Source organism: Labrus mixtus, chromosome 2 (assembly GCF_963584025.1).
Source record: "Labrus mixtus chromosome 2, fLabMix1.1, whole genome shotgun sequence".
NCBI lineage: Eukaryota > Metazoa > Chordata > Actinopteri > Labriformes > Labridae > Labrus > Labrus mixtus.
This window is the reverse complement of record NC_083613.1, coordinates 19,204,651-19,226,628: the sequence shown is the minus strand read 5'-3', so window position 1 is coordinate 19,226,628 and position 21,978 is coordinate 19,204,651. Positions and strand designations below refer to the sequence as shown.

Genomic DNA, 21,978 nt, shown 5'->3' with positions numbered 1-21,978 from the left:
CTTTGTGTGTTTGCTCAATTTTACTCACTCTTATCCAATATTTTACTGTTTTATGTCAAATGTAACTCATCTTCATATAGGGTCGTCAGAATCAGTTGATTCTAAATGTGTTCGTCTTTCTGCTACTCTGTTGGTGTTTCCGTCCTTTATACCCTCTCCATCAGGCCTCTGCAGCTTCTTTGTGTGTTTTTGGCCTCCACTTTAAGTTCTTCTCACGTAGTTAAAAGAGTCTCAGGATGTCTGTTCTTCACATATGCAGTGTCATCTGAATTATCTTCACAATCAAGTTAAAAAGATTTGTGTGTACATATGTGCTGCTCTCTCCAGAAACTAACCACAAAACAAGCTGTGAAAGAAGCCCTGAAGCAAAACCAGGAACTTTGACTGGATCTCATGAGTCATGACAGCAAACAACTAACACACACACTCACACTCACAGAGACTCAAACACATGCTCCAGGAAGTTAAAAGCAGACAACTCGTCCCATTTTCTCCTCTGATAGCGAGGGTGAATTATCCTTCACTACTGATAGGCTCAGGAAACACATATCTTTATTGGCTCTGTGCAAACGTTTAAAAGGCTAACAGTTTCCAGATGGAAGTTTGTGGAGGGCACATTTATCATTCAGTGAGGGGGAGGAGAGAGAAAGAGAGAGAGTGCAGCGGGGGTCTGTCAAAAGCATTCTGCTCTACTGACGGGGGCATTTCCTGTCTGGATTTGGATGGATTAAGTATTTGTGTGTGTGCGTGGGGGGGGGTGTTGTATGGTCGGCATGTGCAGAGAGTGGGACGAAGTACGGGACTTTACAGGAAATAAGCATGCAGCTCATGCATATTCATGATGAATGGAAACAGAGTAAAAAAAAGTGTTTTAGTGTCTGGTTTTACAAGTTTTTGAGAGAAACACATGCTTCCGGATAGTTTTCTGCTCTTGTATTTTTGCAGTTGCTTCCTCAGCCAAGTAAAGTATTTTTTTGTTTCAAGTTATGAAGGCTTAACAGAGAGCCTCACAAAACATCGAAAGCAAAATGTTTTGATATTGGAAAATTCAATTTGTTCAGTTTGAGTGGAATTTGGTTGTTGGACAAGAGAGTCTTGGGGGGCTGTAAAAAAAAAAGCTGAGAGCAGCTTCATTGTTTCTTTTTTCTGTCCGGGTGTTTGTTGTAACATGAATGATGGCCTCAAACTGACACACATAAAAGCAACAAAGACGCAAACCATGGCTCTTAAAAGTTGACCTTTTGGCCTCTTGGATGGCAGGGAACAAAGCTTCTAACTCTCATTATAAAGTTTCAATGGACAATGTGTAACGTATGTGCAGATATGGACCACTGCAAGGAATTAAGTCTTACATTAACTTTTATTGTTTTGTCTCTGTTTAAGTTTCTGCAAACTCCACAGAAAAATAACTGTTGTGAGCATATTTTAGAAGGATATTGACTTTTTGCTATGGAATTACAGAACAGGGTGTCCTTTTAATTTAAACATATATTATTTACTCAATCCATTCAAAATTCATTTAAAGATATTAATATTTGTGTAGCTTTGCCTTAACATTGGCAATAGGTGGTAAAAGTTGTGAATTGCTGTGTTTTGAAGTTGTCTAAACCTGTTCAAATATTACGCAACTGATGCCAGTCAGGCAACAACAAGAAGACTTGGACTGCCAATTATGGGAGCATTATAGATAAACAAAACAGGAATAATGAAAACTCTCAGAGGGTATTGTTATGTGAATGATCTTTAAAGATAGAATTAAAGATAAATTATTGTGGATACTTATGTAGATATGAATCATAAAAAGTGGGAATATGTGCCATCAGTATACTTCGACATGTTTGAGGGGTTTATGTGTGTATTGTCTATCCATTGCCAGACTTTCTAATTTATTTAAATGTGCAGATTTTTCAGCCAACAAACAAATGCACAGGATCAGAGACAAACATGACAATGGAGAGGGTGGAGTGCAGGTACACTACAAGACTGTCTCCTCTGTGAGCCTACTGCTTCATGAACAGAGCATGTGCGCAGGTGTCAGGTAACCCAGTGAAGAGACACCACCCATATGACAGGACAGGACAGGCTGACTTACAAAAAACACAACCACACCTGGTTAACTGGTTAAACACTCTGTCCTCTATTATCTAAAATAGCGTTAAACTATTATACTCAAATCAGTGGCTTGTTGCATTCTCTTGTAATGGCTCAACCAAAATAGAAACAACATGTGAATATGTAATATGTTTGGTTAGCAAGGCAGTAGAGAAGAACACACCTTCACTTTTGTTCCTGGGTGTTTTGGGCGTTTTTTTTTCAATGGGGAATGAACTGGACATAATAGCACACAAATCACATGGTGGGGTTTAAAGATTACTGATTGTGGTCTACATGGTATATATCAACACTTTAAGTAGTAAGACAAAGTATTCTAAAATAGTAGCTCTGTGTTTAAGACATGTTTTTTTTGTTCAATTGTCAATGTTTTGATGTAGTTATATCATATTGTATTATATCTTTATGTTATGGTATGGTATGTGATTATATCACATTGTATCACATTATAGTGTATCTTATCTTACTGTATTGCTTTTAATTGTATTGTGTTGAATTGTTTCATTATGTTTCTTCATACTGTAAATGTATGGTATGGGATTGTGTAGTATCCTTTTTATATATTGTATTGAATCATTTCACATCATATCATATCTTATCTCTTATCTTATTACATTCTCATGTATTGCATCTTTTCATATTGGAATGTTACATCTTGCAGACCTTTCAATAGCTAGAGTTGAATCTTTTTTGATACATTGGAATTTTAACAATATGTAGCCTAAACCTAAATGAAGGAGCGCACACGCACGCACGCACACACACCACACACACACACACACACACACACACACACACACACACACACACACACACACACACACACACACACACACACACACACACACACACACACACACACGGGGAAAGGGTTAAAGAAACACGAAGGCGCTCTGAACTCCACCCAGGCCGCGTCATCATCGACCCTTCACAGGTGTCACAGCTACTTTCCTTCCACTTTCTCATTTATGAAAAGTTGATTCCCTCGACCACACGAACTCCTACAGGCTGCCCTTTGTTGGATCGAGCGTGTTCTGGCTGCTGTGGGAACTTTCACCACAGCGTCGTTGGAGGGAGGGGGAGCTTCGGAAGCCTCCAACAGCCTCACACAAACGGAGCAGTCCGGTTCGGAGCTCCGGGATGTCGGCCGTGAAGGCTCTGCAGCAGTGGTGCCGGGTCCGCTGTGACGGATATCGGGATGTGAACATCACCAACATGACCACGTCTTTCAGGGACGGTATGGCGTTCTGCGCCCTCATCCACAAACACAGACCTGACCTAATGTAAGTAAGAAACCAGAAGACAACAGACGGGAGCTGATCTGGAAGTTTTGTAACTTGTTATCTTTATTAAACACTTCATAAGATTCCAGTTAGGCAACCACCAACATTAAGGAAGGACTCTTAGTTTGAGCATATTCCTGCTTGTAGGATCCAGCTGTTTATTTTAGAAGGAAATAACTTCAGCAGTTTGGGTTTGCAGGAAAATCAGGAACAGAAGCTCAAATGTGGACTGTGAGCGACTTATGGGACCCATATGAAACAAACTGGCCCAGCAGGCCCATTAACCTAATTGTAGTGTTGCATATAAAGTGGCTACTACAGTTTCTTTTCCTCTACTATTGACCTGACAAATGTTTATGTAGCCTACATTATGCTCTGGTCTGTTAAAACTACATTTAAAAACCTGTAGAATAGTTAAATTTCATTAAAGACTTCAACTGAGACTCTGAATTGATAATAAATGTATCACTTGATATTAAAGCCAACATGTCAACACTTGAGGGTTCCGTTTCTTAAATGGAAGAATGTCCTCCTTTTCGAAACAGGAAGTTTTTGGTTTTAAACTGTAAGTTTAAGCGAAGGACGCAATTTGAAGATGTCACTTTGGGCTCTTGGGAGTTGCAATGAGCATTTTCATAACTTCAAACATTTTAAACAAGCCATTCTTCTTTTAAAAACACAAATACAAATCTGATTTATTGATAATGACAATAATGCAAAATTGCAGCTCTATAAAGCCAATAGATCTCATTTGACCTGGTAAAACCCACATTACTAAAAGCAGGGATATTACTGATGAGCAACTGAACTCAGATAAGATATTGTCATTTCTTAATACTAATATACTAATAATAATGTTGGAATGTATGGTAGACCACTGAATTTATAACAATGAAATGATTTTCCTTTGAAAAGCATCATGATGAATATTTGTGGTCTAGTTTTAAATTGCAGGATATCAAGACTAAGTAATTAAGCCCGAATGGAGCAATCACAGTTTGTTTTCATAACAGCACAAACAAGTTGCACGTGGTACTTAATATTTACAGTCTGTGGGTACTATTAAGCCTGTACACTAACAACACTTGGCTCAAGTCAAGTAAAAAAAAACATCAAACAGGACAACAACATTATAACCAGACAGATACAACGGTCACACTTTGCAACAAGGGATCACAATATTACAATTTCAGTAAGAAAAAGGCCAATCACAGAGAACAAGAGTAGCCTGCTACAGTATTTTCTCTGCCTCTAAAACGGACTGAAATTGACAAAAAAATCTGCTTTGGTTTTTGTTTGAAATGACAAAGTATTCCCTTGATAAATATTATATGTCGACAAGGAAGTCACAAACTTCAGCCCATAGCAATGTTTCCATAGTGTTTTTATTTTGTTTTTTCAGTGACTAAAGTTGATGAACAAAATATATGACCGGTATAATAGCGTCAGGAGGAACCAGTGTGGCATTTGTTGATCAAAGTAACAGCCGTGATTGCATTTATCCACCTCTTGGACTCTGGTACTTAAAGATTAGATTAAAGTGTTTACACATTGAGCTGACAATCAAAGTTGTATAAGATCTAATTCACTTCTCTCTGCGTTTAACCTCCTCTTTAGCTTGGTTCCTTCATCAAAAGTTATCAGGGGCGTAAGAAAGGTTATCTCCTTTGTTTCTTCACAGGTCTTCCCTGCAGGGAAATTCCAACATTTTTCAACATGAGAGCTGTAAAATATTATCTGACAATGTTAGGCCTTTGTTTCATTTTCCCAATATTCCAAAGACTTGACTCACTATCTCTGGTTAAACTTTCTCTTTCAGGCTTGTTTTATTCCAGAGAGGTCGTTAAAGGCACAGAGACAGGCTTTGGTTTCATTTTCAGAAGAGACACAGCTATTCTATTCTATTCTATTCGTTTCCCTTCCACTTTTTACTTTCAGACCAGCATGGCTGAACATTTCATGTTTATGTTATCTGAAGCACTACATATTGGCTAAAGGCTTGCGTTTAATGGATATAAACATTTTTACGTCTGTGATGAACGCTGGCTTCTGTATGTCTCAGCTTGATGACACACTGACGGTAGACATGCGATCTGGAACAGCACTGTGGTTTGTTGTGTTATGAACTCATCGGTCACACTGTCAGTGTCATGATGTATGTTAAAGCGAGAAGCAGTGCATGACTAAATGACACATGTTCTGTCTGCACTGCTTGTAAACAACTAAAATTATGAAGGGAAGCTGTGTCGACTGTTTTGTGATGCATTTTTTCTCTTCTGTTGCAGCAACTTTGATTCCCTGAAGAAGGAAAATGTGTATGACAACAACAAACTGGTAAGACGTGTTCTGCATTTTCACCTCTTAACGTATGTTTCCCAAATTTATACACACAGGTTTGGAGTATAGCATACCCAGATCTCTTCCAGTTAGCGAAAGTTAGTTATTTTTTGTCATTAGGGGAGGCTTTATAAATGGAGAAGTTGCACCGTTCATGTTTTCACATTGCAGACAACAAGCATGGTATGGATTCGTCTCATGAAATTGTTAAAGATTTATGTCTCGGCTTTTGCCCCAGTGGATGGAGTAAGAAATTGGTAGAGAGAGTGGGAAATGACAAGCTTGAAAGGTGCCGCAGGTCAGACTTGATCACTGGCCGTCCGCTTGGAGAACTATTGCTGCCATACATGAGCCGCGACCTAAGCATTAGGCCATCAGTGCCCTACATTTTTTTTCTTTAGGATACTTTTTGGGGCTTTTTGATTTTATTTGAAGGGAGAGCCATGACATGTGGGGAGAGAGAGTTGGGGATGATATGCACCAAACAGCTTCTGGCCATGGATTCGATCCTGCCACCAGAGCAATGACTGTACAGAGGCCCTATATGTCCCCGCTTGAGACAAACCAATGCCTCACTATGAAACTTTTTATGGAATTTTGTGTCCCCCAGAGGATGAAGCCATCCGACTTTAAAGGGATAGTTCAGGTTTTATGAAGTGTCGTTGTATGAGGTGTTTATCTGTGATAAGAATTCTATGACAGTAGATAACAGTCAACATTGTTCCTGTTTGGAGAAGCTCTCTATGGTTATCGCCCCCATTTACAGGTCTGACCTCCTCTTTCTTTATTCTTCTCCATCACTGAATCGTCATTTAAAGAAGAGCTTCCCTTTAAAGGTCCCATATTATTCTTTTTCTGGTTTTATATGCCCTTTAGTGTGTTTTCCAAGTGTCCTGTGCATGTTTAGGCACATCTATGTGCAAAAATTCAAACGTCTGCGGAAACGCGGCTTCTCCTACCTCCTCCTGTTAGCTGTAGCATTAGCCGCATGTAACACTCGGTTCTAGCCCCCCTCGATAAAAATTTGTCAGTCAGACGTCATTGTCAGTGTGAGATCACTGATCTAAGTCCATTGGCTCGTTGTGGCAAGCCCTGCAGCTCATGTTGAAATTTCCAAGACGCGTGCTGAGCAACTGACCAATAACGACAGAGCGGATCGGCAGACCAATCAGAGCAGACTTGGCCCATGTGGGGTCTAACAGGGGGGGCTCAACAGAGTGCAGCTGACGGACTCAGAGCGTAGAGGGAGCAAGGAGGAGCAGTACATGAAAACAGACACTTTTTTCAGACTTTAGCTATTGTGAACGTACAAAAGTAGATACATAGATTAAATATACGAACCCCAAAAAGGGCATAATATGGGCTCTTTAAATGAATCATAGTTTTGATGACTTTTAGTATGGATAACAAAACACTGTGTGTCTCTTTGAAGACTCAAAGACTTAAATTTGGTGGACAAACTCTTTTCATGTGTGTGGCCATTAGCTCACAATATCAACTTGTCTAATGTTTTGAGTTTACACATATCTGCAAATCTTAGTAGGCTAACAAACTAAACTATCAGGATTATTATGTTGATTGTTATTTATGTTTGTATTATTGGTGTTGCTGAAGACTCTGGTAGCAGCATTCTGGATGAGCTGTCTGGTGGATTTTTTTTGTCATACCAGGGGAAACAATGTTAGAACAATCTTACCAGCTAAAAGTGAAAGCATAAACAAGTTTATCTTTGTCCTCTTTAGACAGAAATCCTTTGATTCATGCCATAGTTTAAAGATGGCAATAGTCTGATTTTGTAATTGTCTTTATGTGGCTGTTTAAAATGTAGGTCTGGGTCCATGATTTCTGGCTTGATATTAGCATGCTAAAGCCAAGTGTTAGCATTGAATTAAAAGTCAGTATGGCTTTTTTTGACATAACAACAACACGTCACCTCAGCCTGACCTCTTGCAAATACTTGAGATACTGTGAACTATTTATAATAGATGTTATTGTCTGTTATTGTTGCAGCAATGCAGTATTTCTACACGAGCATTCGCTCTGGAAACTGCTTGAGCACCACCTGATGTTACGTACCAGAGACTTCCAGAATGGTAGATGTCTGAGTTAAAACAAAGCTGATAAGAGAAGTCATTGCCAAGTTCAGAGAATTCCAATCCGGCAATTTGGCGTTGGCTGCGTGGTTGCATTCTTCTCCTTTCATTTTGTCCCTTGAGCTTCAATTTTGGACTCGCTGTTCTGGGACTGACAAAAGCTTAGCGTCACACTTTGCTTTAAAAGGAAGATAACATCGAATCCTATTTCAGAAGTGGATGTATTCTGTCTAAAAGGGACAGTATGATTATTAAAAAACCTGTAAGAGATTAAAGTGTATTGGGTAACAGAAAAGAATACAACAGTTGTATTGCTCCCCTGATCATCTGATTACAGAGTAAGTTCTGCCTTTCCAGCTTGTTTGCCTGCCTCTGCTTGTTGTTTTTTTCTGCTTCCTTGGAATTGCTGAATGCGGATCTAGTTTGGGTAAAAACATTTTTATTATGGAGTTCCTGACTCACCAAAACAAAAGGTGTCAATTCAATCTGTGTTGAGATTGAAGCTGTTTGAACGAAACCAAAGCAAGACATTGATGACAGGAAACATAATTTAAATCAAAGAAAATGTGGCCCCCCATTTTTGGGCTAGTTGAAGACCAGTTGCTTCAGCATTTCGGATCATCTGCAGAAGTTTGATTGTGCATTCAGGGAGACCTGCCATCAATGAGTTGCAGGTTACTGCATGATATCATAAAAGTCTGTACCAGGATCTGTGTTGCATGCTCTGACAGGTAAGGTCTTATCTTCCTGATGTTTATGGGGCAAATCGACATGACTGAGCAAACAAGGGCAGTTGACCTTAAAAGTTAGCTGGTTCTTAATCATAACAACCAGGTCTCTGGAAAAGACTAGATCAGTGTCAAGAGGCTTCTTCAAATGTTGTACAGAGGTATCACAAAGTCTATTTCAATCTTTGGCCGCTTGTTCTAGATTTTGAGTGTCTTCTGTCTTGTTGCATAAAGTCAATGTTATTTGCAGGCATTTGGGGTTGCTGAGGTGGAATTGGGAATTCCAGCGCTGTTGGATGCAGAAGACATGGTGGCTCTTAGGGTTCCTGATCGACTCAGTATCCTGACATACGTCTCGCAGTACTATAACTACTTCCATGGACGCTCCCCGAGTGAGTATTTATGTCTTTCTGAATCCGGCTCTGCTTTAAATCCCCTTTATCTTGTCTAATTGGTGTTTCTGTTTGTTTGTCTATTTGTTGCAGTCGGTGGTTTGGGAGGTATTAAACGCCCTGCTGAAGCTCCCACAGGGGAACCGTCAGGAAAGAAGAACCAGCCTGTGACATCTAAAGTGTTTCCCTCTTCAAAACCTGCAAGAGAGAACAGCCCGCCCCCCTCCTCCAACATCACACAGCCCACTCCTTCCCCAAAACAAACCAGACATACAAAACAGGTAGTCGTTGCACACTGAACACAGATCATGAGAATTCCTTTGTTATATAACAAAAATGTAAATTGTCTGGAAAGTGCTAAAAAAGGCTTTACTGAAGATAAATGTGGACATTTTGTAAAGTCAAACATCTCTTTTGTTGTTTAGTTTGTATCAAACTGCCTCTACATAAAACAAAATCCCCCACATTGTCTTAGATGTCCTAATGTACTTATTTTGATTCAATGAATTTGTCATTTCCACTTCCTGTAACCTTTCCATATCTGTCTTTCTCTATTGTAGGTTGTTCCTGTTGAGAAACCCCATCAGGCAGGCACTCTTAGTAACAAATGTGTGTTCTGTAACAAGCATGTTCACCTGGTGCAGCGACATCTAGTGGACGGGAAGCTCTATCACAGGCACTGTGCAAAGTAAGGACCCATTTAAAATAATTTCACAATAAATAATCCTTAGGATCTGTGAAGTCTAAAGTGTGCCACCAGAATGATTATCATTCTATTATATTATTTATGTTTAGTGACCATGTAGAATATTAAATGTAAATATTGGTATTTGATTCATTTTACCAGAGTTAGCTTAGAACTAATTTACAATTACAGTCCTTTGGCAGGTTAAAAATAAAACATCATAGTTATAAATATCACCAAAACTAAACTCTCTATATACATAGGAATATATGGACAGATCAAGTCTTGAATTAAAATCAGTTAATGACTGAAAGAGATAGTACTGATTTGATTCACTTTGTCATCCCCCTAACCATGATATAATACGGAAACCCTTAGTGGACATCCATACAATTTATTTATTCATGTTCTCTGTCATAATGTGAAATTTATGGTTGTTTTCTCGAGATTTAGTGATATTTATCTTGTATCCCCGGAGTTGAAAATGCACAAAACAAACATCAACACTAGCATAACTTACCTCATTAGTGTGAGCTATGCCAGCATGTCATAGACTGGCCAATCACAATGACCAGCCTATAGTTTCATTTTCTGGGTCGCCAGAAAATCCTGTTATCTCAAGATGAAGAGATTAATTCTTACATTTTAATGCTATAACTAGCTTTGTTATCCTGAGATAACTAGAAAAATATGTCAAGATCCCAAGAAAACAACTGGAAATTCATCCTTATTACACAAAAGTAAATAAAATGTATCGATGCATGCACACTTAGGATATCTGTTATACATTTTTACATTTTAAAGAAAAATTTGTGATAATTTCCACACCATCAGAGAACAATTAGATCTTGTTCAGACTTATCTCAGACATATTAAGAAGACATTTAAAAAAAACTGCTCTTGGCTATAGTGACAGCCCGTTATTCTCCTTGACCTCAACAGACTGTCAAAATCTAAGCTACACACAGCCTCTGTCATTACAAAAAAAAGTTGAATATATTATTAGACATGGACAAGTTGCATTTGTGTCTTGATGGGCCCCAGCTCCAGCAAATCATAAACAAGCAACATTTATAATACATATATTAAACATTTCAACACCAAAACACACCGTTCAGCACAAGCAGAGGCCCTTGGGGTGTCACACTCTCCATCTGAAGTGTGCATGAGTGGAAGGCGTGTGGGGTGAAAATGTGATTTCTTTTGATTTCTTTTCTTTTAGGGCACTGCCAACTAAAAACACAATGGCACCACTCAGAGATCTACCCACAAACACCCCTGTTTCCAAATTCACTCCTTTACAAGACACCACACAAACCAACATGACCACTAATACACCCTCCAGACCAGCATGGATGTCAGAGAAACCCAGCACCGCTCCTTCTTCCGCCTCAACGATCTCTACTTTCTCTCCCTCCAAAACTTCTTCCCCTGCTGAAAAAGAGAGTCAGTCATCTTTAATAGTCTCCAAACCCACACCTTCACAAATGACTTGGGAACCCACTCCCATCACAACCACCTCCATCAGCACAACGCCCATTCCTGCTCCTCGTACCTCAACCACGGCCGCTAAGACAATGCAATCCAAGCTCAAGTTCTATCAGTCGGATGACACCGCTAAAGAGGAAGAAAAAAAGACTACAACCACAGACACTGACTTAAAAAAACAGCTGAATGGGACTGATAAAGTGAACACAACTATCGACAAAGAAAAAAAGACTACAACCACAGACATTGACTTAAAAAAACAGCTGAATGGGACTGATAAAGTTAACGCAACTAGTGACAAAGAAAAAAAGTCAACAACCACATACACTGACTTTAAAAAATATCTGAAAATTACTAATAAAGTTAACGCAACTATTGACAAAGAAAAAAAGTCTACAACCACAAACACTGACTATAAAACACATCTGAATGTGTCTGATAAAGTTAACACTACTATCGAAAAAGAAAAAAAGACTACAACCCCAAGCATTGACTTAAAAAAACACCTGAATGAGACTGATAAAGTTCACAAAACTAATGACAAAGAAAAAAAGACTACGATCACAAACACTGACTTTCAAAAACATCTGAATATCACTGATAAAGTTATCACCACTAACGATAAAGAAAAAAAGACTACAACCATAAACATTGACATAAAAAAAGACCAACATTTTGCTGATAAGAACCAGGAGGCCTCAGTGGGACAGGCTGTGACTGTGGTTGTAAATTGTGGTGGCAAAAAAGCAGAAAATGTAAGCTTGAACACAGTCGGAGAAAAGACGAAAACAGCAACTGCAGGTGGAGATTCAGGAATGGTGAGTGAGAGCAGTAAGGCGAAAGCTTCAGCAGCTGCCTTCATCTCCAAAACACTGACAGAGGAGAGCAACAATAACAACAGTAAACCATCATGGACGAATGTAGTGCTAAAGAAAACTGAAAAGTAAGTAATATAAGCACTCAACACTAGATGTCTTATTTTAGCCTGACCCCTACTGGTTAATAATGGCATTTTATAACCTGTTGTCAGACCTTCTCAAGTGGAGACTCCAAAGAAGGAGAAGGAGGGAGACAGAGGGAGGGTGAGGCTGAGGCTGAGAGCAGATCCATCAATCCTGGCTGATCTACAGACTCCAGAGACCCCAAACTCTGCTCCGACCCTAGCAGGAACGAGTGGACTCAGAGCCAGAACTCCAGACCCAATCGGCTCAAAGTCCAACAGCATTTCACCAAACAGATCAGGTTAAATCTTTGAAAACTGTTTATTAAAAAGTGTAGCCTCATATATACATGTTTTAATGACATAAGCAAGGAGTGGTCATTTGTTTATGTTAAAAACACTATAGAGAACTACTAATTGGTGTTTGGTATATATTGTACAAAAATGCTGGTGAATTATTTGGAGAATATAAACCACAACCTGTCAAGAATTTGACAATAGTATATAGATGGACCTTTATTGTAATTACAATGCACAAATACAGAACAATTAAACTAGATGGCTGTCTTAATTGGTGCTAAAGCATGAAAAAGAAAATAAATGTATACAAATGAATTAACTTACTAAACTACAAATAAAAGTGATAATTACGTTTCTTTTAAATTATTTTTTATCAGCAGCATCAGAAAACAAAGATACTCCAGCGGACTGGCGGTCCAAGCTCAAACCCGTCTCTAAAGAAACAAAGTAAGACTTGTTGATATGCCTTACTTGGTCTTTTTTGTTACCTTATTCAATGATTATGGTTAATTACTTTCCATTACCGCTTCTGTTCCTAATGTCCTACTTCCAGCAGGGATTTTTTGTACATTGGTGTGCTCACAGCACATCAACATCATCAAGCGTTAAATGTAAAAACACCTTTTTCCTCCCAATGTCCTATCCATCCATCCATCTCTTGATCCAGTCTTTCATCCATCTATCCAACCATTCTTCCCACAGGAAGCCTGTACCTGCTGCTCCTCCAAATGTCTCAGCCATCATTCGTAGTCAGAGCTTTCGGTCCCTTCCCTTCCGCCACATGCATGTGATCTCCAAATGGTGTCAAGACGCAGTAGAGTCCTCTGTAGTGCAACATATGCTCAGTGCTCACAGTCTCTGCCCCCAGATGACCTTTCCTCCCGAGCTCATGAATCAAATTTCAGGACTGCAGCAAGACAGGAAAGGGACTACCTGTATGAGCTGACACACTGCCATTTATTAACTCCTGCCTCTCTTTTTCTTTTTCTCATCCTCAATCCAACCACAGACAGACTGGTCCTCCAGAGTCCTCGCCTAAACCACCGACTAATGGAGGTGCAAAGTCACAGACTTCAGGGCTTTCAGTTGGGCCTTCACCATCCACTCATCTCTCCGACCCAAGCATTTCTGTCACTCCACCAGCATCAAGGGGTAACATGGTCTCCTGTGGTGTAATAATATTCTGTTGATTGCAGTTTTGACTAAAAATTAACTACACATAATCATCTTACTTCTAAATCTCCTTTTATTATAGACTACATAAATGAATGATAAACAATTATTTTTCCTAATGATTTCTTAATTAGTCCTTTGTCTTTGGGCCAAATTCTCTTCATTTCTATATTTTAATTTTCTCTCTTTTTATTTTTCAGAATTCCTGAATGGTCAGAAAGGTCTAACTACAAATGGCTCCAAGTCGGAGTCAAAGATTATCAAGGTGATGAGGATTTGGTAGAAGATTAGCTTTAGTTTATATCACATTGATTTTTATTATTTTTATTCAGTAAATATTTATTAAATGACATATTGATTGACACCTATTTTTCTGCATAGCCTACTGCAGTACAGTAGCTTCACAGTTGTAAATCTTTAGCTTTAAAGCTAACGCTGAAAAAAATTAGCATGCTAACTCTGGTTAGATGAAATATGTCCAACACAAAACAAATAAACAAACAAAGAACCTTAACTAGCCACTTAAATATAGAGAGATATATTGAGTTACATCTAAGTTATATTTATTTGATCCACTGAATAGCGGGGAAGGTCAGCTGACATCAAGCTGGTTCAAAGATTTTCAAGGAATTGATTCCTACAGGAACATTAGCTTTAGCTTAGGTCCTTAAAATATTTATATTTAAGTTTTTTGTTCAGTTACCAATATGCACAACCGTTTCTCATCCATACTGCTGTATAGCGTAGCTAGCTAACCTTATAAGAAGTGATAAAATGTTTGCCAAATAAAAAAATAAGTAGGTTATTATTTAAGTAGACCTCTGAAAAATATATGGGTTAATGTGTTTAGTTAAAAAAATAAACTTGGGGTTCAGATAGGGAGCCTGTTATAATTTTAATCTGCAATAAACTAAAGCTTTTTTAATTGTTGTAATTTTCATACTTTACACCAAGGTTATATTTCATTTTTCAATCAGTGTTTGCCTCAAATATACTCTTAAGGCTGAGATAACTGAATTGCACCTTTTATTTAGCCTATGTTTTGGCATCTTCCTAATAACTCTTCTTTTTGTGTGCATTTTATCTGCAGTCAAAGCCAGACTACATTCAGAAAGAGGACATAATAAAGGAACTGATTGAGATTGAGGATAACTTGAACGAGTTGGAGGAGAGGGGAGTGGAGCTTGAATTGAAGCTTCGCAGCAGTGAGGAGGGTGAGATAGTTAACACACATGTATCGTATTAGCCTCCTCTTCAACAAAAAGAGGCAGATTGACAGGAAGTAGAGGAAATGGGATTAACTGTGTGTGGATCAACTGTGTGTTTCTCAGAGGGTGAAGATGACTCTCTCATGGATGAAGTCATGGTCGAGTGGTTCAACTTGATCAGGAACAAGCAGGTGGCCATACGTCGGGAGTCTGAACTGGTCTACATGTGAGTACACACACAGAGACACAGACTTAAAAAATGGCAAGGCCACTATTTAGCGATTAGTGAAACAGACTTGTAGCCAGAAGGTTGACAGTTTGAATTCCCAGTGTCCTGCCTCCTCCAGCCCACAGCAGGGCGTCCTGGAAAGATGACAGTTCACCCCCACTGGTTTCAGTGGACTGAAAGTGTGAAGCAGGATGCTGCTTAACAGAACACATATGGTGTTTTCACACATGCACAAAACTCCTGACAGTTCCTGAAATTTTCAGGGTGAGATGCATGTGTAAACAACAACGGCCAATATTTTTTCACCCCTATTTTGCCTGGACTTTTTCCTGCCAGCCCCCTGTGTGAAGATGAGTAAGCCGATGTAAGAGCCCAGCATGTTATTTTATTTTCACCATGAGCAGGGGTGAAACTTCTGTCACTTCAATTAAATTCGAATACCTTTATTTAGTTAAAAAGCATCAGTGTGCACACAGTTTGCATGAATGACAGCACAGCAAAAAAAAACAAAAAAAACAAACACACATATATGTATCACATATCAACATCCATAGATTATATTGCACAACCAGTGAAGGACAGTTCCATCTTCATGCTGTAGTATAGCTAAATGGTAAATGGACTGCTCACACTTCACATCCATTCACACACTGATAGCAGAGGCTGCTTTGTAAAGTGACCATCAGAAGTATACACATACAATACACATAGATATGCTGCCGCCCGAGAAGCAGGAGCAACTTGGGGATGAGTGCCTTGCCCAAGGACACATCAGACATGTGGCTGCAAGAGCTGGGGATCAGATCCCCGACCTTCCAGTTGAGAGACTACTAACTGACCCACGACCACCCACTGCCTGCTCAATAATCTTTTCTGCTGCCATTATGTTCTTCGTTGATACTGTGAATACCTCTAATAATGTCAGACTCTGTCACTTCGTCCGCCATCTTTGATTTCCGGAGCATTTTTTTTACTGTCATGTCTTGCCTCCTGAGACCCTGCTTAATGTATTAGTTTGTTAGTTAGTATTAGTTAGTTTGGTCAACAAGTTTTTGTTTCATCAGCACTTTTAAAGTATTTTTGCTGCTCCCAAGAGGCCAAAACCTCAGTAGAAAGAAGGGCTTAAATCTTGTTTTAAATTCATAATTTTGCTGTTATACCACCTGCACTACAAATGTGTCTAAGGAGGCAGAGTGGGTTACTCTTTTATCTTAAGCGTTGGTGGTCTGATCCCCAATGCAACAAACAAAACCTTATCAGACCAAGAGTTCATTTGAAAAATCAGATAAACGCCATTCTGGAAAACAGTGCCCTGAGAGTTTTGATTAGCACTTAAAAAGAGAAAAACCCAATACATTCTATGGGGAACTGGGTCAAAGCCACACAACTTAATTCTGAGTTATATTACCTGAAATAAATAAATCAAGTTTTTATGAAATTTTTAAAAACAGAGTTATCTGCTTTTGCGAATGAGCTCTTAATAGGTGTTGCATGGCTGCAGACATCTCTAATGTTTCAGATCAATTAAAATTCTGATTTTAAGATTTGAATGTTGTGATTTCAGTGGAAAAACCCAGGACCTGGAGGAACAGCAGCCCAGTGTTGAACAGGAGCTCAGGAGACTGATGGAGAAACCAGGTGAGAGTTACGTGGGAAAAAAATCTACACAAAATGAAAAAGATTAAACAGCTAAGACTAAATTGTGCTTGTGTTTAATCAGAACGACTAAAAACAGTATGGGACAAGAAGAGAGAAGAGGAGCTGATGGACAAACTGGTGGAGATCGTCAATGACAGAAACGCTATTGTCGAGGGTCTGGATGACGACAGACTCAGGTGTGTATAAAACTCTCATTTTTAGCCCCATATCAGTGAATCTGAACTTCTTATTGTAGTATATAAAAAAGACATTAAAGACCTTAAATGGAAGACAGTCTATAGTTTATGGAATAAAATACTTTTTTAAACACAGAACCCCTCTGTTAGGAAAGAAGCCTAAACCTATAAACATCATCACATTGCCAGTTCCCTCTCTGCGGATTTTCCTGAATATTTCCTTCTGACTTCACAAATCAGCTCACCCAACTTTGTGAGAAAAATGTACAAGGTGGCTGACAGGAAAAGTCCAGATGAACTCACGGTGAAAAAGCTGTTTGTGTTCACACACAAAGCGAAGAAGATATTTAGGACTTTGTTGCCTATGTGAAAAGAGCACAAGAGGTATACAAGTGTTGGGTGTTTGGAAACATGAGACTCTATCAGTTCACAGCCCTTACACTAAAAAAAAAAAGCAACTATGCCTTATTTCAAATCCAATTGATCGAGTACAAAGCTGCAAATAAATATTTCCTTGCCTTCATGCTTTGAGTCTTACAGATCTATCAATCTTATTTTAATCTTCTTTAAATAATAGTATAATAATAATAGTATTCATAACAAATGTTATCTCGAGTACACTTTACAAAGAGCAGGTCTAGACTGGACTCTTTGTTATATTATTTACAAAGGCTGAAATTTAATCCACCATGAGCTCAGCTCTAAGCATCATTTAAAAAAAATAACAGTGGGAAGGAAATGCCAGTGTATAAATCAACACGGTGTATGTGCTTATATCTGTAAGAATTTCTGTTAATCTGTTGCATTGTTGCTTTATTTTCTCAGGGAGGAAGAGGAGGACGAAGAGCTTAACAAGATGATGAGGACTTTCAGTGAGTGACACACATACACATCAGACATTAGGTATCACAACCCCAGTGTCATTGCAACTTAGTTGTCTCATAAATTATGCAATTCCATCATTTACGCCTCTTATTGAAGTAGATGTGTGTGTGTTTAAGGGTACTGTGAAATGTTTTTATTTTAGTTGATCTAATGACTGCTAATGGAAAAAGCATCAACCCCCCCCCCTTCCTTTTTTTTTTGTCAGTGGTGTTTTATTTTTAAATAAATGGATAATGTAGCTGGTTAATTTGACCCTCTGATAGAGGAGAGTTAAAGCCAGCTTCATTTGCAATTCATGACTAAAAAGGCAGGGCTGATATTGAGGAGATTTATTGAACTTCAGTGAAAGGTCGTTATGCTACCGCGAGTGAATGCAGACCGTGGGCTAAAGACTGGCCATTTCAATTTAATGTATTCATAAAGTTAATGCCAAAGTTTCAAAAGTTCATTACAACTCTGAGTACAGTCATATGTTAGTTTACACTAATGTCAAATCACAAGATACATTTAAGTTACTACAAAAGCCACAGGAAATACCTCGTCTTGATTGGCTACCAGGTGTTTGTAAAGTCTGCTTACAGTACACCTTAAACAAAGCTCCTACAGACAACACTTACTATCTCAGTTCAATGTGTACATTACACTCCAAGTAACCATGGCAATGCTCCTGCTTTTTGAACGACCACAGTTACAACAGAAATGGCTACCAAGGTACACTGACTAAAAACCTCATTTTAAACAGCTTTTTCATTGCTTTTAATAAATGGAAGTGGTCAAATAAGGCTAATCCGTGCATGACTGCACCAATATAAATCACATGTTTCAGATGGAATGGGCTTTGGCATTTGTTAAGAGTTTTGTTTTTGGCCATCAGATAAGCAGTAGTTAAATATTCATATACACTCTAAATATCACTCTAAAACATGTTTGAAGTGGAATTCATGGATAGATTCTTAGAGATCGTCAAATCACTTCTATGTAAGAGCAAATCCTGATTTACTTTTCTCTCTGTTGAAGTATATACTGACCATGGAAAAGCAAAAACTGGTTTGGGTTTCTTTCTTGAACTTGACTAAAGTGCTGATCACTTCCAATAGTGGATAGACGATGTAGTGAAGTTTATTTGTATATCACTTATCAAAAGCAATGTTAAAAAGTGCTTCACAAAACATAAAAGTCCAATGATAAATAACAGTTTAGAAATTAAACATGAAAACGAACCAAATAAAAGAGGAGGAACTAAAAACAAACAACCCTGAGGTTTAATAAGCTTGTATTGCTGGTTAAGCTTTACATGTAGCCTCTAGACTTAGTCTTCTTTTTTAAAGTAGTGGAAAAGAAAAGGACACCCTGTCTGCACATACACCATTGATATGTTCAGGCTCCATCAGTTAACCCTCCAACAAGAGATTAACCGGTTGTGTAAATCAGGGCTGATACTGATGCTTAAAATTATATTTTGCCATTAGTCAATTCTGATACAGATGTCTTTTCATTACTTCTTAATTATAATTGGGTTTTTTTTCAATTGAGCCTTGAGATTGGATGTATTTAAATTGTTGTTAGTGGTCCCTCATCCTGAAATGTCACTGGAACATGACTTACAATCTGTATGTCGCTGATCTTTCTCAGAGATGGTTTTAGACTTCCAACATGCTGACATTTTTTTTCTCCCTTGATCATAAAAACAAGTTAGAATTTGACCAACACATGATATTTTTTGACCCTATTAAATCTCTTTTCTGGATCAGTATTTAAATATACTACCATGCCAGTATAAAATTGATGCAACACAATAGATAATCTTTGGCTACTGATAGCAATGCATGCCACATTATTTTCCTGTAATTCGCAGATACCGATGTTCAACCCATACATCGTTGCAACCTTCAAGATTATTATAGATACTAATTCTGGCACATTTTTTTTTACCCCAAATCAGAATTAAGTAACAAAATAAATCTTGATAAGTGGTTAGACAGCTGCAAAAAGCTACCAGTACAAGCAGTTCTCATCTAATGCCTGATTAACACAGACATGCAAAACTTTCAAAGTTGGTTTGTGCTGTAGACTAGACTAGACTAGATTTAAAATGTGTTGTTTTAAATCATTTTAAATCATTCATATTTTAAAGCTTGTTGAAGTTTTTGATTAAGAATTCAAGGAATTGCAACAACTGATCTGACCTGTCATTTTAATCTTTCTCTGTCTGTCTGTCTGTCTGTCTCTCTCAGGTGTAAAGAAAGACAAACCGAAGAAGAAATCTCCGATGTCCAAACTGTTCAGCTGGGGAAACAAGAAGGAGGGATAATGCTCTAAACACAGGGCTGTTACTGTATACTTTGATGTTTTTTTTGCTCTAGTTGTAGTCTTAATGTCAGCATACTAAGGCTGTGATTCAGGGGATAACATGGAGAGAGAGAGAGAGAGAGAGAGAGAGAGAGAGAGAGAGTGTGTGTGTGTGTGTGTGTGTGTGTGTTCTGTCATTTTAAGTGCTTATAGAAGAATGCCCTTCCCTCTGTCGAGTGCATCAATCAAGATCTGACGTTCCTCCTGCCTGCCAGTGCTACACACACCCAAACACAGATGATGTTGAGGGGTTAATGACTCACCAGCAGTGATGTGATTGGGTTCAGTGCTCCAGTTGTTAGCTTTAATACCCTTCTAGTCTTAATCTGTCTACTTAACGCTGTCAAACACGAAACACACACACAGACACTCACATTTCTTCTCCTTATATATACTCCAGATGCTAATATGAGTTAAAGAACAGAGGTCAGGCAGCTGCTTACATATCTCCAGCGACTTTCTGTCTGACCCTGTTGTTGTAAATACCATGTTGAACTGCATTTCTCTTTATTTCAAAGGTTCCTCTGTGTCACGTCGAGAACAAAACACATTTTTATTGGACGACAACAAGTTTACTAGGACAGTTATTGATAAGGTGACATTTTTTCTTCATAACCTTTCGATATATAAGAGCAACTTTCGGACAAAGGGTTTTACTGTAGCCTATATTTGGGGGTTAAGGAGTTGTAAGAGGGTTTACAGGAAAACAAACGGCAGAGAACCATTATTTTGTTGCAAGAAATAATTATAACATTTTCTTTTATTTCTTTTAATATCAGGCCTAAAAGAGCCGGAGAACTCAGATGTCAGGCCATGCCTGTTTATATGATATTAAACAGACATGGCCTTATTTTAATGGGTTTTAATCCAAAAAGGGCAGAATGCACTTGTGTGCCTGCAATCTGATTGAAGTTATACTTACTAAAGATTCAGAGCTTTCAGCTGCATGTAAAGGTAGAAACAGTGACAAGAGTCTTTGAAAAACTCCAAATTATCACTACGAGTTCTTTAAACTCAGATTATCTTCACTGTATACTACTTTATTATTATTTTTAAAAATCAAAATAACACTCTTTTGGCTTAATGTGTTTTAAAGTTCAAATGTCTTTTTGTTTTTCCTTTTTCACTTTGAGTCATGTTTGACTGCAGTTGAACGACTGTGTGTTTAATCAAGTTCTAAATGTGGTTTGTGAAGTACGGGCTTTAAACTAGTAGAATGACTGGACTGGGTGTTCGTTAGTCATAGAAAATCTAACCCTGGTCCATATTGGATCTGAATTTGTACATCATTTAAATATTTTTCAGCTAAATGAATAAATCGACTCTTTATTTTCCCGTTGGAAGTGGTTTTTTGAAGAGGTACCAAAGCAAACTTTGTTTTCTGTATTGCGACCAAACCACTCGCCTAGTGGTTTGGTCACCGTTTGTATTTTATTGTTCTTTTCACATTATTCCCCAATAATCAGCTGTACCTTTTTGTATAAATTGTATTATTAATGGATAAACTTGTCTGGATTTTAACTAAATTAAAAATATGAAAATATGAATTGATCATGTTGCTTCATCCTAATAGCAAATACACTTTAAAGAATGTGTTGATACTAAACATTTTTATTCCATTCATTTTCACAGCCAGTAGCTCCTGTGTTAAGTCCTGCTCTTTATTGACACTGTTTTGTTTTGATCATATTTTGCACACACAAGATGAAGGTTTTTTTTTTTCTTTAAAACATCTAAACTCCAGCAGAGAGGATGCACTTTCTCCATTCAAACACCAGGAGGCAGTATGAGACTTTCTAGTTCACTGCAGCTCACAGCTCAGGGTCTTTTGTCAGCAGAGCTGATTCATCTCTTTAAGGTTAAACCCAGACATAGAGACGGATATGGAAATTTAGCATTTTATGGTTTTTATAGGCAAAAGTTAACATTTTAGCTGCAGGA

At 38.2% G+C, this 21,978-nt stretch overlaps 1 protein-coding gene across 2 annotated transcripts; it reads left to right on the top strand.

Annotated features, from left to right (window-relative positions):
- The first annotated feature begins 3,065 nt into the window (after window positions 1-3,065).
- On the top strand, window positions 3,066-21,584 carry LOC132987518 (MICAL-like protein 2). Of its 2 annotated transcripts, none has more exons than XM_061054643.1 (16): window positions 3,066-3,395; window positions 5,681-5,729; window positions 8,804-8,945; window positions 9,039-9,226; window positions 9,506-9,633; window positions 10,853-12,061; window positions 12,149-12,360; window positions 12,739-12,805; window positions 13,368-13,510; window positions 13,732-13,796; window positions 14,622-14,745; window positions 14,863-14,965; window positions 16,533-16,606; window positions 16,689-16,803; window positions 17,629-17,675; window positions 19,923-21,584. In XM_061054643.1, the coding sequence occupies exons 1-16, from the start codon at window positions 3,253-3,255 to the stop codon at window positions 19,997-19,999; spliced, it is 2,886 nt and encodes a 961-aa protein (XP_060910626.1). In that variant the 5' UTR covers window positions 3,066-3,252; the 3' UTR covers window positions 20,000-21,584. The 2 variants fall into 2 exon arrangements, with proteins under 2 accessions (XP_060910626.1, XP_060910620.1); XM_061054637.1 differs by having other exon boundaries at window positions 12,736-12,805.
- The last annotated feature ends 394 nt before the right edge of the window (window positions 21,585-21,978 follow it).